The 16847-nt window shown below is 37.6% G+C and overlaps 1 protein-coding gene across 1 annotated transcript in view; it reads left to right on the top strand.

Moving 5' to 3' along the window:
• LOC123498170 (DNA topoisomerase 3-alpha-like) overlaps positions 1–15474 on the top strand; it is a 25951-nt gene extending 10477 nt beyond the window's left edge. Inside the window, exons 9-20 of the mRNA XM_045245337.1 lie at positions 3497–3714; positions 4176–4380; positions 6989–7169; positions 7615–7702; positions 8031–8129; positions 9564–9722; positions 9946–10105; positions 11517–12095; positions 12354–12500; positions 12772–12832; positions 13019–13173; positions 14841–15474. Coding sequence (XP_045101272.1) covers positions 3497–3714; positions 4176–4380; positions 6989–7169; positions 7615–7702; positions 8031–8129; positions 9564–9722; positions 9946–10105; positions 11517–12095; positions 12354–12500; positions 12772–12832; positions 13019–13173; positions 14841–14977 — 2189 coding nt within the window. The 3' untranslated portion in view covers positions 14978–15474. The remainder of the gene's footprint in view (positions 1–3496; positions 3715–4175; positions 4381–6988; positions 7170–7614; positions 7703–8030; positions 8130–9563; positions 9723–9945; positions 10106–11516; positions 12096–12353; positions 12501–12771; positions 12833–13018; positions 13174–14840) is intronic.
• Positions 15475–16847: the final 1373 nt, after the last annotated feature.

Here is a 16847-nt window from a genome sequence, read left to right as displayed (position 1 = left end):
CAGCAGCCCTTTTCTGTTCCCTCCTACTTGCTCTATCCTCATTTTCAATCCAAAGCTGGATGTTGCGCATACGTGCGTAACGACACCACTTGCTCTCGTGCCCACAATCTTGAATCTTCAGAATTTTCTACCATCTGGCTAAGACTTCAATGTCACTCTCTAACTAAATTCATCTGTGCTGTATACCTCTCACCTAATTCCTCTGACTATGTAAAATTCTTTGACTATTTGACTTCCAAGGTGGAGCACATCTTATCTCACTTTCCTTTTGCTGAGATCTCCATTTTAGGGATTTCAATGTTCACCACCAGCTTTGGCTTTCATCTTCTTTCACTGACCAACCTGGTGAACAAACCTTCAACTTTGCTATCCTTCATGACCTAGAGCAGCTAGTGCAGTTCCCTACCCGTATTCCTGACCGCCTTGGAGACACGCCCAACATTCTTGATCTTTTCCTAACCTCCAACCCTTCTGCTTACTCTGTTAAACTTTCCTCTCCGTTGGGCTCCTCCGACCACAATCTAATTTCCGTTACCTGTTCTATCACTCCAGTGCAGCCTCAGGACCCGCCTAAGCGGAGGTGCTTCTGGCATTTTAACTCTGCTAAGTGGGAGGAACTAAGGCAGTACTATTCTGATTTCCTTGGGATGATTATTGTTTTCATGTCAGAGATCCTTCTCTTTGTGCCGAGCGCATAACAGAGGTGATTATCTCTGGCATGGAGCTATACATTCCTCATACTTTCTCTAACCCTAAAGCTAAAAAGCCTTGGTTTAACTCTGCTTGTTCTCGTGCTGTCAATGATAGAGAGGCGGCTCACAAACGGTTCCGTAGCCATCCAACTGCTGAAACTCATGCCCTATATATTTCTGCCCGTAATCATGCCAAATCTATTCTCCAACTTACTAAAAACTCTTTCATCAATAGAAAATGTCAAAGTCTTTCCAATTCTAACTCCTCTCGAGATTTCTGGCATCTAGCCAATAATATCTCTAACAACTTTACTTCTTCGTCTTTCCCTCCTTTACTTCATCCAGATGGCTCTACAGCTGTCTCTTCTTTTCTAAAGCTGAACTCTTCGCTCAAACCTTTGCTACCAACTCAACTTTGGATGATTCTGGGCATATTCCTCCTACTCCTCCACCCTCTGACTACTTCATCCCTAAAATTAAAATTCTTTATAAAGACGTTTTCCTGGCCCTCTCTGGCCTTGATTCTCGGAAGGCTTACGGTCCGGATGGAGTCCCTCCTGTTGTTCTCAAAACTGTGCTTCCGAACTCGCTCACTGCCTGGTCAAACTCTTTCATCTGTGTCTCTCTACTTCTATTTATCCTTCTTGCTGGAAGTTTGCTCACATTCAACCTGTCCCTAAAAAGGTGACCACTCCAATCCTTCTAACTACCGCCCTATAGCTTTGATTTCCTGCCTTTCTAAAGCCTTTGAGTCTATCCTTAATAGGAAGATAATGAGGCATCTATCAGCTCACAACCTTCTCTCTGATTGCCAGTATGGTTTCCGTAAAGGCAGATCTACTGGTGATCTTCTTACTTTCCTAACTGAATCTTGGTCATCCTCTTTTAGGGACTTCGGTGAAACCTTTGCTGTCGGCCTTGACATATCGAAAGCCTTCGATAGAGTCTGGCACAAATCTTTAATTTCTAAACTACCCTCCTACGGATTCTATCCTTCTCTCTGTACCTTCATCTCCAGTTTCCTTTCCGATCGTTCTATTGCTGCTGTAGTAGACGGTCACTGTTCTTCCCTAAAACTATCAACAGTGGTGTTCCACAGGGTTCTGTCCTATCACCCACTCTCTTTCTATTATTCATCAATGATCTCCTAAATCTGACTCAATGCCCTATCCACTCCTATGCTGATGATACCACCTTGCATTATTCAACAGCGTTCAACAGACGCCCAACCCAACAACAATTAAATGACTCAAGGCGAGATGCTATAGGACGCCTAACTTCTGATCTTTCACTTGTTTCTGATTGGGGCAGAGAAAACCTGGTTTTGTTCAATGCCTCAAAACTCAATTTCTACAACTATCTACTCGACATAACCTTCCAGACAACTATCCTCTCTTCTTCAATAACACTCAACTTCCCTCTCCTCTACATTAAACACACTCGGTCTATCCTTCACTAAAAATCTAAACTGGAAATTTCACATCTCTACTCTTGCTAAATCAGCTTCCAAGAAGTTAGGTGTCCTGTGGCGTCTTCGTCCATTTTCTCTCCCTCCCAGCTGCTTGCTCTGTACAGGGCCTTATCCGCCCGTGTATGGAGTATGGCTCTCATGTCTGGGGGGGATCCACACACACAGCTTTACTAAACAAGGTGGAATCTAAAGCTTTTCGTCTTATCAACTCTTCTCCTCTAACTGACTGTCTTGATTCTTTAAGTCACCGCCGCAATGTTGCATCTTTATCTGTCTTCTACCGCTGTTTTCATGCTGTCTGCTCTTCTGAACTTGCTAACTGCATGCCTTCCCCTCCTGCGGCCTCGCTGCACAAGACTCTCTACTTCTTCTCATCCCTATTCTGTCCATCTTCCTAATGCAAGAGTTAACCAGTATCTTCACTCCTTCATTCCCTACACTGGTAAACTCTGGAACTCTCTACCTGTGTCTGTATTTCCACCTGCCTATGACTTAAACTCTTTCAAAAGAGGAGTGTCAAGACACCTCTTACGTTAACTGGACCCTCCTTTTAGATTTTTTTGTTTTTTCCTCTTAACAGGGCCTGGCAACCAGCGGGATTTTTTTTTTCCAACACTTTGTTTTCCCTTGGCCAGTGCCCTTGTAAAAAAAAAAAAAAAAAAAAATTCTGCCGTGTAACAAAAAAAATTTTTTTTAATAAAAGTGTTGATTAGAAACCATAGTTCTTATTTTGACTAAAAATTGGCGCTAGACAAAAACGATGCGTTCCGTCTGATTCAAGATGACGGAAAGAGTTGACAGAAGAGTAAAAAGATGACGGAAATCGCCTGAGACAACAGAAAAAGTGCTAGTGTGACGCCGCCTTTAGTTGCAGTGAGTAGATTCGACTTACATGACATTAGTGTGAAAAGGAATTATGGGAATAATTATACATGATTTTATTTTATAATTTGAAATACTGTATATGGATGTATTCTGAAATAATTCTTGAATATATTTTCTATGACATACATTTTTATCAGAAAACTAGGAATACTTTCCACATTCTTATAATCTATCAGTATTGGTACTTCCAATAGCTTGCTTCCTTCAGAAATATCTCCAAGACAGTAGTCATGGCAGGACAGCCTTCACTGTGGCTATCTTCTTGTGGGAAATCAGTTGCTTCTAAAAAGAAGAGAGAAATACAGATGAAGTCCATTGAGTGTAATCTGTTTTGAGCTTTTAAAATGTTAAGACCAGTTATTTTTAATTGTAAGTTTTTGGTTTGTTACAAAACTGTTGAACTTATGCATAACATATATTGTATTCTGTATTATATGTATCTTGCCAGGATTTGCAACCAATGTCCTTGAGAGAGGCCCTAATCCCCGGCAGGGCAAAAAGACTGACCAAGCTCATCCTCCCATCCACCCAACCAAGTACACATCTAGCTTGTCTGGGGCTGAGAAGGCTGTCTATGAGTTGGTGGTACGACATTTCCTGGCTTGCCTCAGTGATGATGCTCGTGGCATGGAAACTATAGTGGACATGGTCATGGCTGGGGAAGGGGTGAGTTTCTTATACTGTGGGATCTGAAGGGCAGTATTTTTAGGTGTAAGGTGTTAAGATTCCTATAGTTTCAAGTGGTATGCTACTTCAGGAGGTGAAATGTTTCAAGTATTTAGGATCTCATGCTGCTTTTAATTGAATGGTAAATATAGATATGAAATTTAGAATGGATTAAGCTTGAAAGATATTGGGAGGAATGAAGAGAATGAGATGAAGCTTGGAACTAGAGACAGAAAATGGAATGAAGATGAGGTGTCTTGAGGAACATTAGTGGAATAATTCAGAATAACACATATAGATAGAAACGAAAAGTCATGAAAGAGAATTGTTGCTCAATTAGAGTTGGAGAGTTCAGTTACACAGAATATTGGGGTGATTTGGTTATGTAGAGAAGAAGGAAGAAAAGTATATGATGAAAATTGTTGGGTCAGATATCTCATGCTCTTTTTAAACACTTACAGTTCCATGCTAATGGACTTGTCATCCTGGAGAGGAACTACTTGGAAGTTTATCCATATGAAAATTGGAGTGGTAAAGTGATAGCTCATTATGAGCAGGGACAAACTTTCCAGCCCACTACTCTTGAGATGGTCAGTGGTGAGACAAGTGCTCCTCCATACTTGACTGAAGCAGATCTCATTGCCCTAATGGAGAAGCATGGCATAGGTGAGTAATTAATTATATTTGGAGGTGAATAAGATGTAGAGTATTGGATTATTTTTTCATTAGTTTTGGACCCTTGATTTGGGAATTTAACATTAGATTTCAATATTGAGTATAAATTGAATAGAACAGAGAGGAAAATTATTTCTAAACATATAATTTCCTGATTATGTCTTACATAATGCATTGGTGGCCTTCATAAGTAAATATGATGAGACTGGTTATTCAACAATTACTGGACACATATCTAAATGAAATACAGTAGTACCTCAAGACACGAGTTTAATTCAATTTGTGATGGAGCTTGTATCTCAAAACAATTTTCCCCTTAGAAATGCATTGAAATGCCATTAATCCATTCCAATCTCCCCTAAAAGAGCACCCCAATTTTTTTGTGTTTTTAAGTAAGAAAAAGGCATTTATAAATAATAATTAGTGTATGAAAATATAATACAGCACAACAAAAGAGAGTATAGATAGATAAACTAGTTTTGAAAAAAGTATACTTATCTCGGAGGGGGTGTATTTCATGGGACGCAACCCCGCCGCATCTTGCCTCCCCCTCCCCCGCACTTGGAACTGTCAATCAGCTAGAGCAGTGGTTTCCAACCTGTGGTATGCATACCACTAGTGGTATGTGAAGGCCTTCCAGGTGGTACGTGAGGACTTTTGGGATCATATGTGATTTTTAGTTAAATTAAATAAATTTCTCAGAAAAATTATTGTAACCTTACACAGTATAATCTGGCATTGATCAGCTGGTGAAAAGAAACAGATGCACCCCTCGCATGAAACTGAGTTATGCTCCTTTTTGTAAGTTCATTTGTGTTCTATTTTTTAATAAATTGATATTTGCTAGAATTGAGCCTTTCTGGAACCAGGTGGTACGCAGTGACTGTACGGGACCCTCAAGTGGTACTCGCTCAGGAAAAGGTTGGGAACCACTGAGCTAGAGTGTACAAATATAGCCACCCACAGGAGATTGGTTGCTCTAATAATTGCAGAAGAGCTCATTGACAACCCTGTAAACATTATTCAAAGAATAAATGAAGTTTTAAGTAGGTGAGAGAGAGAGAGAGAATAGGAGGCCCCAGAGGTTTGTTTACATTGTTGTCCTCTCCCTCCGTAACTGCCCTTTTGAGCAGTTATGTACACATGTATTCTTTTATCATGCATAAAAAATATATGAAATACAGTAAGCCTCCGCACTTAGTGAATCTCAGCTTGGTGAAATTCACTTTTGGTGGTAGGGTGGCCATGGACCACCAAGTGCACGCTTAGTGATTTGAATTCAAACTTGGCGGCTGCACGGCGAACCACGCTGCTCCCTGGTGACCTCAGACCTCTCTTTAAACCTATCAGAACACAGTGTGAGAGTCTCCTTCAGCCATTTTGTTTGTGCTACCCTCTGTTCTGCTAGTGTGGGAACAAATTCTGGCAGTTTACTGTCAACATGGCCTCTACCAGGGCAACAGGTGGTACTGTTGGGGGTAAGGACAATGGTGGTGGCAGCAAGGACGAAAGTGGGCGAGGGAAACGGGTGGAAAAACAGGAGTTACAGCCTTTATATCATGTCTTATTAGCTTTATTTATTGTTTATTGGTCTGTTTTGTACATGTGTTTTGATATGTGAAGGCAAAAGATTTTATTTCAGATGGTATTTTAGGGATCAAAAGAGGGACTTTGGCAATGACCAAAGACTGACTGAAGCATTTTTTAGGCAATTTATATGGTATAAAGAACTTGCACTTGGCGAAATTCGCATTTGGCGGTAGTTTCACCAGACTAATTAATTCGCCAAGTGCATGGGCTTACTGTAAAAGCAAAAGTTTGTGTAGTATTCTTATCTAGGAGACAGATGTTTTCAGCTGATGGTGGTGAATGATGGAAGAGGAGGGAGGGAGAAAGTGATGCAGGTGCCATTCTCATGTAAATGTTAAACGGAAATTAAAACTGCACTTCCTTTAAACATAAAGAAAGGTAATTAAATAGTGTGAAAATGATGAAAGAACAATCACAATGCAGGAGATCCGTGGGAAACACGTAGATACAGGCAAACCCCGCATAACGAATGGGTTAGGTTCCCAAAAAAGTGTTTATTATGCAAAAATTTGTTGTACGGAGTCGTAGGATGAGTAAAAAATAAAATAAAATAAAATAAGAAATCTGAACGCGTCGAATTCGGACGCAGCAGTAGATGGTGGTGGTGGTGATTCGGCGGTGTTTTTAAACTTGGCCAAAATTTCCCCAATAAAAATTTTGTTATAGCAGTGTTTGGTGTTTGTTATGTGATTTAAGGGTAATAAAACTAAACATTTATTGTGGCAAAAATTTGTTGTGTAAATGTTCGTTATGTGGGGTTTGCCTGTACTAGCTCAGCTGAGGTTGGACCAATGCGCCAACTAGCAGCAGCACCCCAAAGCATGATTCGTATTTAAAAATTTGTCTCGTATCTCAAAACAAAATAATGGACCAAATCATCACTTGTACTATCTTGAAAAACTCATATCTCAAGTAGCTTGTATCTCAAGGTATTACTATATTGTGCTTATATGTAAGTTGGATTGTGTATTAGTAACTTAGTTATATTTTGCATTTTGTCCTCTGCCAGGCACTGATGCCACACATGCTGAACACATTGAGAAGATCAAACAGCGAAACTATGCGGGTTTGGAGAACAACCACTTCCTGCCTGGCAAGATTGGTTTAGGCCTGGTGGAAGGCTATGATGACATGGGCTTCCAAATGTCAAAACCCAATCTTAGGGCACAGTTGGAGTCAGATCTCAAGGAGTAAGAAGTTATTCAGATTACTATGGAAATTTTGTGGGTGAAGTACCTTTAAAGGCTTTGTAGATTTGCTAAGTGTCCTTGGCAGACTTGCTGATCATCCATGTCAGCAGTGGGATTGCTGGCTGAACACAACTGTCTCATGTAATTTCACATTTTTCCTCCAAAATGTTAATAACATCTACTATGGATTGCAAACAAACATACCTCATGCCTTTTTATACATGGTTCATTATGTAATTCATGATGTTCCATCACCACCATCCATTTGCACATTCATTTCCTTTGGGTAATTACTCAATGTTATCCTTCCTTTTTTATATAATGACTGGACAATCCATGGGAAAAAAATCTGAAGAAATACAAAGACTTTGGTAAAATGAAACTTCCTGCTAGTGAATGGCAATGTCTGTGTCTCTTATCCACTTCCCTCAACTGTGGTTCCCAGAATATGTGAGGGAACTAAGGATCCCCAAGATGTCCTGCGGCGACAGATTGAGCAGTACCGCAGTATATTTGAAGAAGCGATGCCTCAGGTACTAGTACTAGTACTAGTAAGATTTATCGTATTTATGTATGCTTATCTTCTTTATGGGTACATAGCAATTTTAGATAAGTCATAGATTCTTTCATATACTATAGTAAATTTCATTCATTGTAGAAGCAGATTTAAGTGAATTACTTGCTTTGCATTCTTGGTTAGAAATAGTTATAATAATAATGATAATAATTATAATAGTAATGATAATAATAATAATAATGATAATTGTAATAAATCTATCTGATTTTGGTCATATATTTGTGCATGTGTGTTGAAAGATTACTTTGTTATGATTCATAGAATAAATTTTTTTGTCATGTTAGGCACTCAAGATTGATGCTGCCATGGCCAAATATTTGGAGGAAATGCCTCAAGCCATTCCTGAGAATGTGACCATTCCTGACATGCCTCAGTTCTCTAATGTGAGTTTTCTTCATGTTTTTAAAAATGCTTTCATATATAAAAAGTTTTATATACTTAAAAATGCCCTTTGACAAAACAAGTAGATGTGACACCTGCCAAAACAATTACCTACACCCAGTGAAGTTTTGTACTGGATCAGGGGATGCTGCGAACTTTCCAGTGACCCACCTGTGGCCCCCCTATGTCTTGCAGCACAAGGGGACAATTACAGCCTACCTTCATACAACTTTACATTTACTAAAAAAAAAAAAAAAAAAAAAAAAAATATATATATATATATATATATATATATATATATATATATATATATATATATATATATATATATATATATATAGAGAGAGAGAGAGAGAGAGAGAGAGAGAGAGAGAGAGAGAGATGACATCGTCCCTGTCTGGGAAGGGTACACAATTGATCCTAAAGTACCTTGACACCTCCATTAATTTTTTCCATTAACTTTTGTAACATTCACAGCCTTACATTTAATCTTAAATCTGTGGAATGCCTCACCTCTCCTTTATTAAACTTCATCTTCTTTTTCACACTGAAAGGCAGTTGTATGAAAACTGAAATAACCTCTTCTCTGTTCCTTACTGCTTTCTGTAACCTTATTTTCCATCCATCTAATCTTGGGTCTTCCTCTCCTCCTTCTTTGCTCTTCCATATCTAGGACTCTCCTCTCATCACTTGCTCCATCCCTTATCTTTATGTGCCTGTATCATCCAAGCCTTGTGTCCTGTATCTTCTGAGATCCCTCCTGCCTTCACTGTTCCTCTGATCCATGTATTACTGATTGTCTTTCCTTTTCACCACTCACATCCAGTGCAACATCTATGTTTCTGTTACTTACGTCCTCTTCTCATTTATACTTCCATTACAGTTAATGCTTTGCTCCATATGTCATCACTGGTCTCACCACAGTTTTTTTAATCTTCTCCCTTTAATTTCTGTGGCATTTTCCTGTCACACAATACCTCTGATACATCCCTCCAGTTCTTCTATCCCACTTGGATCCTTCTAGGTACAGTATTTCTTTATTATTATTGCCATCTACTGTTATGGTAGATCTTGGATACTTGAAAGGATCTACTGTCTTTAGCTTCACTCCATTCAATTTGACACTTTTACCTCTTTTCTGCTCTTTCTGTCATTGCATATATTCTGCCCTTGTTCTACTTATCTTCATCCTTCTGATCTCCAGTGGTAACCTCCATTCATCCAGTATTTGCTCTATCCTTTCTTGAGACTCACCCACTAAAACTTCATCTGCATATATCATGTTTCATGGTGTCCTTACTTGTATGTCCTCAGTCAGCATGTCCATCACAATGTTGAAGAGAAGGGACTTGCCCCAATTCCTTTCCAAAGCTGTCTGTCATGCGTGTTCCACTCTTCACCAGTGTTTTGATTCTCCAATACATTTTTTGTTGTAGGTCTGTAAATGCCCTGCCTGCGGCTCTGATATGGTGCTGAGGGAGCGACAAACAGGTGGTTTCTTCATTAGTTGCCAAGGCTTCCCTCACTGTCGTATGGCTATCTGGCTCCCCAGTGATGTCAAAGGTGTGACAGTGCTGCAGGATACATGTACACAGGTATGTGGTTTTATAAATCTTTCTTAAAAAAAAAAAAAATTGTCCCCATGTTCAAATACTTGCCTTGGCTAGTGTAACTCAGAGATAAGAGAGGCCCTCACTTTTCACAGCTCTTATAAATTGGTTGCTTGTTTTAGTCAGAGAAGTTTTTCAGGTGATCAACAGCATGTTTCTTTTATGGTGATTATATTCCATTTGACATCTTTTTTTTTTTTTTTTTTAGTGCCAGGGATCACCCAAAAAGCTTGAGTTTAAGCTTCGTCCCAATACCTATGTTTGGTCTTTACGCAATCCCTGCATTACCTGTATTGGAGGATGTGATGAGGAGCTTTATGACCTACTCCAGTTCAAGTCTTTGAAGAGTTGCCGTCCAGCCAACACAGGTAAGGCTTCACACTGGGAGGAGCATGTTTTTACAACTGGTCCCTAAGTCTAATCTTGCTTGTGTGATCATACTGGTTACACTCTCTCATTATTAGGAACTGCATATAGTGTGTATGTGTAGAGAGAATAGTAAGAATAATGAAAAAGAATTAGGTAATATGTAGCGTTGTGTGCTGCTTGGAAACTTGGTCTAGATCAGGGGTTCTCACATTTTTTAACTCATCAACCCCCAAATGAAGTTTCAAAATTTCCATTGATCCCTCATCTTTTAATTTGAGGAAAATGATTTTGATAGGAAAAAAACATGTGCAGTAGTAGTAGTAGTAGTCAAGTACTTATTAGTAGTTTTTTGACTTAAATGATGGTAGCCAGTGTGAAAACATTACAAAATAAAATAAAATGCTGTTTGCCACTCTGAAAAGAAAAAGAACATAGTGTACCCAAAACAATAGCCAATTTAGTTAGAAGGGTTTCTTGATACTTTCCTCTTAAAAGATGTCAAGTTGTAGGAATGGGCAGTAGAGGTGTGAGACAATGAGGATTGGTTGAAGCTAGTGTTACTTAAATTTCTCAAGAATAATTACTGGAAAATAATTGCTTTTAGTTTGAATTCAAGAACTTCTTTATTTTTCCTTATCTAATGTACCTGATTTTCTTCAGATTTTTACAAATTATAATCCAGATTATAGAATTTCCAGATGGAAGCTTCAATGGTGCCTTCGTCCTCAGCAGTAATATTCACCATCTTCTTGGTTATTCATCAATCACCTTTTCAACCCACTGGATATTCATTGACCCCTTTAGTGGTCCCATTGACCCTTGGGGATTGATAATGACTACTTTGAGAACCACTTCTCTAGATGGTAGCAGCCTCTCAGCCAACCACTGAGCCACCTAGGCCATCCCAGTCTCCTAGCCAGCCCCTCATCTCCCTTATACCCCGCCACCCACCAATAACTTTCTTCTGTATTAGGATGATTATTATTATGGTCAGCATTATTATTATTATTGTTATTATTATTATTATTATTATTATTATTTTTATTTTATTATTATTATTATTATTATTATTATAATTATGATTATTATTATTTTTATTGTTATTATAATCATGATTGATAGTATTGGTAGTAGTAGTGGTTTATGTTACTGATATAGTTTTGATTGTGGTGTAATGCAGTAATAAAACCTTTGGTAAGAGTTTTTTTTTTTTTTTTTTTTTTTTTTTTGCCAACAATGTTTCAGTAACCTAACCCTGTCATTAAGTGAGGACCCTCTGTATATGATAAAGAAGTCTTTTCAATTATTACATAAATCAAAGGATATCTCATCTATAGAATATGTCATTTGCTGTTGATTTAAAAAAAAACTAATGAAATGCATTTTAACTTAATTTCCACTTATTTTCAGGTGGTCAAGTTATGGTAGGAGCTGCTGGCAACACAAGAGGCCAACCAGGGCATGGCAGAGGTAGATCAGGACATGGCACTGGAGGAGGCAGGCCAAGGCCAGGCAGTGGTGGAGGCAGGCCAGGGCCAGACAGTTGGGGAGGCAGGCCAGGCCCAGGCAGTGGTGGAGGCAGGCCAGGGCCAGGCAGTGGTGGAGGCAGGCCAGGGCCAGGCAGTGGTGGAGGCAGGCCAGCGCCAGGTAGTGGTAGAGGATCTGGACCTGGTAGGGGTGGAAATAGAACATCAGGGTGTTCAGATATCAGTAATTACTTCTCTAATACTCCATCATCCACCAGTAACCAACAGAGGACAAATTCAGATAATTTTAGAGGTAGCTTGCCTAACAGCACCTCCAGTCAGAGCCAGGCTTCAGGAACAAGCAGAGGTACTAGCTCTTTTAGTTCTTCTCAGAGAAGCTCAGGTTATGGTTCCTCTTGGAGCACATCAGGCAGTGGCAGACATATGGACCAGGAGAACAAGATTGTGTGTTCATGCAATAAAGAAGCAATTCTCTTAACAGCAAAGAATGGTCCCAACACAGGTGAGGCCCATGTACAGTACACTGTTCATCATATCTTATGATTTCAAAGTATTCTGCTTGACTTCTGAAAGATTAATATTGAGGTGTTTGTTTACATGAACTGTATAACAGAATGTATTTGTATTAAAGATTTCAATTATTTATAAATGTTCCTGTTGAAAACTATATCAAATACTTCAGATAGTTGCATGTTAAGTTAAGATGAAGAACTCATATGTTACACAGTATTAATTTGTATACCTCTTTTTCACACTGCAGGGAGACCTTTCTATCGTTGTGCCGACTTCCAGAATAGTTGTAACCTTTTCCTGTGGGCAGATGATGATAACAGTATAAGGAGAGAGAGAGACAAAGATACAGGAAGAGGATGGAATCAAACAGGCCAGTCTTCAACAAGAACTACAAGTAAAAACTAATTTTACGTGAACCTTTCATCTTTTATACTGTTGTGGTCTTATTCCATTTTTTCACATCAGAGAGAGAGAGAGAGAGAGAGATGAATTTTTGTCTTTGGATGGAATATTGAAAAATGAGATACATATATATATATATATATATATATATATATATATATATATATATATATATATATATATATATATATATATATATATATATATATAAAATAGATAAAATGAAACATTTATCTATTCTTCTGTTTTGTTTCCATTTTCAGGACCCACGCAGAGTAGTGGGAATGAAGAGGTCTTATGTCAATGTGGAAACCCTGCCAAGCAGTAAGTCACTAGTATTAACATTAACATTTTGCAGTTGTTAACTGTAAAGTAGAAAGTTTGAAATATGCTTACATTATAAAGCTTTAAATTCACAGTTTTCTTTGTTGTAAAACATATTGATGGTTTTTACACAACACATATGCATATATATTGATTGAGTGAGAGTATTTCCATTTCATATCACAGGTTGACAGTGGTGAAGGACACTCCAAACAAGGGCCGTCTGTTCTATGTTTGCAGTAAGGATAGGGGCCAGGAATGTCGATTTTTTCAGTGGGCAGATGAATCATCCTCTAATAGTTACAGAAGAGGAGACACTGCAGAAGGAAACTGGAATGGTGGTAAGTACAACTTCTGAATAAAGGAATTTTTTCTTGATTTGTATATCTTTATTTTTCTTTTCAGATGACACTATATTTTCAAGTGAAACCAGGAGTAACCAGGAGGAGGTAGTAAACTCTTACCAAAACAATAATTACTTTTGATGAGGTCTAAAACACTGGCTCAGGAGGTGCTGTGAGATTATTATTAACCCAGATGTGGCTTCACTGAAAGTTTCCTTCTGTGTCGTACAACACAAGGTGGCAATCACAGCCTGTCCTCAAAGGACGACACTTTTCCTTTACATAAAACTACATGTACCTAATTAAACATACACCCCTCACTTAAAATTCAAATATAACAAATCATACATCTGCCTTTTCTTCATTAACTTATGTAACATTCATGGCCATAGATCCAATTTTCAGTGTGAAACACCACCTCTCCTCAGCTAGAGCTTATTTTCCTCACTGAAGCACAGGTGTCTAAGGCAACTGAATCCCTTTTTTTATTCCTTTTTGCTTTCTCTATTCTCATTTTCATTCCAAAGCTGAATATTTTGTTTATTTGCTGAATGACAACTTGCTCTTGAATATTCTGAGTTTTCCACCATCTGGCTACAAATAGACCTAGAATAGAAGTATAAAAAATCTTTGACATCTTAACAAGAGCTCTAAATGGAGCACATTCTGACTCTTTCCTCCGGTGGAGTATCCATTCTTGGAAACGTCAGTGTTTTGTGATCTTCTCCCTTAGCAGACCATCCTGGTGAACTAGCCTTTAACTTTGTTATCTTCTAACCCAGAGCAAATGGTGCAACACCCTACTATGACCACCTTGGGGATACGCCACATTCAAACAGATATATGAACATTCTTGATTTTTTCCTAACCTATGGCCTTGCTACATACACAAGACTTTCTCTTTTTCTCTCATCCCTATTTTGTCCCCCTCTCTAATGCAAGGGTGAACCAGTATTCTCAATTATTCATCTTTTCCTTTATCAAACTTCCTACCATCTACCTATGACCTGAACTCATTTAAGAAGGAGGTTTCAAAACATTTATCCCATTCTTTGGGCTAGCTCTTTCAGCCCTGTTCAAGGACCTTTTTTTTTTTTTTTTTTTTTTTTTTTTTTTTTTTTTTTCTTCGTCAATTTTCCCTTTACATAAAAACAAACAAACAAACAAACTGAACTCTCGTCCTGCTTCTGTATTTCCTCTTTTCTATGACTTGACCTCTTTCAAAAAGGAAATTTCAGGATACTTTATCTTTTTTTTTTTATATACTATTCTACATGATGTTTTATGGGAATTAGCAATTAGATATCTTTTTATTTATTTATTTATTTATTTATTCTTAAGTATTTATTTATTTTTTCTTAGCAAGAGACAGGGACTGTCCTTGCCATATTGGATACACTAGTACTCTACTGGAGGCTGTAGGATATTTAGACAAGACTGGCTGGCATGGCTGTTAAAGGATAATTTCCCAAGTTTTTTGGTATTTTGATAGTAACCTAACCAACAGTGTATGTGCCCATTGAACTTAATTTGCAAACTAAATGGAAATCTTCATCTTTAGTAGCTCCCAGAAATATTCAGGATACTTTTACTTCACAACCTTGTCTACCCACCACTACAGTAATACTGGTTTCTTTTGTCAGATTTTACTTGGTATTTTTTAGGTAGCAGTGGTTGGAGTGAGGACAAGCGGGGAGTCAAGAGAGGCCCAACTCAGACACAGCAGTCATCAACCAAGCGGAAGTGTGGATTGTGTGGAGGTTTTGGACATGACAGGAGAAATTGCCCCCATAAAGAATAATTTTTTTTTCTATAGTTTTACCCTTTTATATACATATTCCTACACCGTTGCAAACCTACAATTGGACTCTAGTCATGATCTGTGCCCAACATCAGCTGAGCTATCAGAGGAAAGGTGATTTTCAATATGTACATGTTTGTCATGTATTTTCATCATGGTTTTGTACAGGAGATCAAACAGTTATACTTATTCCTATGATGTCTAAAGATACATAGTAGATTAAAATATGCAAACACATACAGGTAAAGTTTATACAAAATTACAATACAATACTAAAGCTGTTAGATGCTTGCCTTGATTGTATTTGCTGTTTCATAAGAATGTTCCTCAGAATCCCTAAATGTGTTCATAACAACACCCATGGATTTGATCTTTCTCATTCATAATTATTATAATTAGATGATGTCTTATATTATCATGAAATCATTTCAGAAAATCAGTTTAGAAAACCAAACTTGACATCAATTGCAAACTTTTATATTTGCAATTCATATGTTTTTCTCATTTCAAATTTCATATATATATATATATATATATATATATATATATATATATATATATATATATATATATATATATATATATATATATACAATAAGTTCTCGTTATACGGTACATATGTGTTCCTGAAAACCTTACCGCAAATCAAAATTACTGTATACTGAACCCATTATAACATGTAATAATAGGGAATGTGTTCCAGCATGTCAAAAGTCACCCCTACAGAAATTAAAATACATGAGAATAGTCATATATATATATATATATATATATATATATATATATATATATATATATATATATATATATATATATATATATATATAAAGATGTAAAGTACTGCACAAAAGAAATAACAGAAAATTTTTATTTACCTTTCACTCGCCATGTATTCTATCAGATGATGTTTCTCCCGAGACTAAGGGACAGTAGGGATTTCAGCCTTTACTCATCTTCTGCTGAGTGGGCAGACTACTTCTCTTGCTTTGCCTTGTCAACTCCAGCAGTGTCTACAGAACATTTTGGGGCCATTATGGGTGCGTCACTGTGCGTCGTGATAATATCCACAAAAAAACACGCATAAGGATTTCACTTGTGTTCATTGGAAAACGCAGGAAGAGACTGATTGTTGTTGTGACATCATCCACGTCACACGTACCGCGCCACCCCGGCTCAGTGCTCATTGACAGCTGACTTTTGGCGGGATGTTCGGGCACTTTGGCCTTACACCTGAAGTTCCCTGTTATTTACATATCGCTTGTGGACACTGGGTTAGCTGGAGTGTTCATCAAACTCTCCACAGTGGTGTAAACAACTAAACATGCCGAACAATTGCTCAGTGTTTGGATCCAATAACACGAAAAGAAAAACAGCAGGTTTAGGCATGACATGAGTGGATACCGTATCTGTGAATTTTTCTTACCGTACATCGAATTGAGGGTAGTAATTTCCAAATACCATAACTGTGAATTTACCGGATAAAGAAGTACCGTATAATGAGGACTTACTGTATATTTTTTTTTCTAGCCATTGATAATTGTGATACTGCTTTTAACTTGGAAGTCATGTTTTGTGTTTTATGAAAAATCTGATTTCTAGCATTTAAGATGGTAAACTTTTATTTACTAAAAAAAATTACTAAAAATCAGCAAATTATCATTATACTTCAAGAGGCAGAGTGACTGGTTAAAAAAATTTTGGCCAGGGGTGTCCTTTCTGCTCTAAGACTAACATGTTTTCTCTGAGCCCTATCAGAGCATTACTGTCTTTTATTTTGTGCTACACATGTGCCTAGTGTATATAGTATGTAATTTATGCAGAATTTATAACTTTTATAAAAACAATCTTAGTTTTATGAAGTTACCTTACC

Source organism: Portunus trituberculatus, chromosome 47 (assembly GCF_017591435.1).
Source record: "Portunus trituberculatus isolate SZX2019 chromosome 47, ASM1759143v1, whole genome shotgun sequence".
Taxonomy (NCBI): Eukaryota; Metazoa; Arthropoda; class Malacostraca; order Decapoda; family Portunidae; genus Portunus; species Portunus trituberculatus.
The sequence above is the reverse complement of the archived record's forward strand: the minus strand, read 5'-3'. Positions and strand labels throughout refer to the sequence as shown.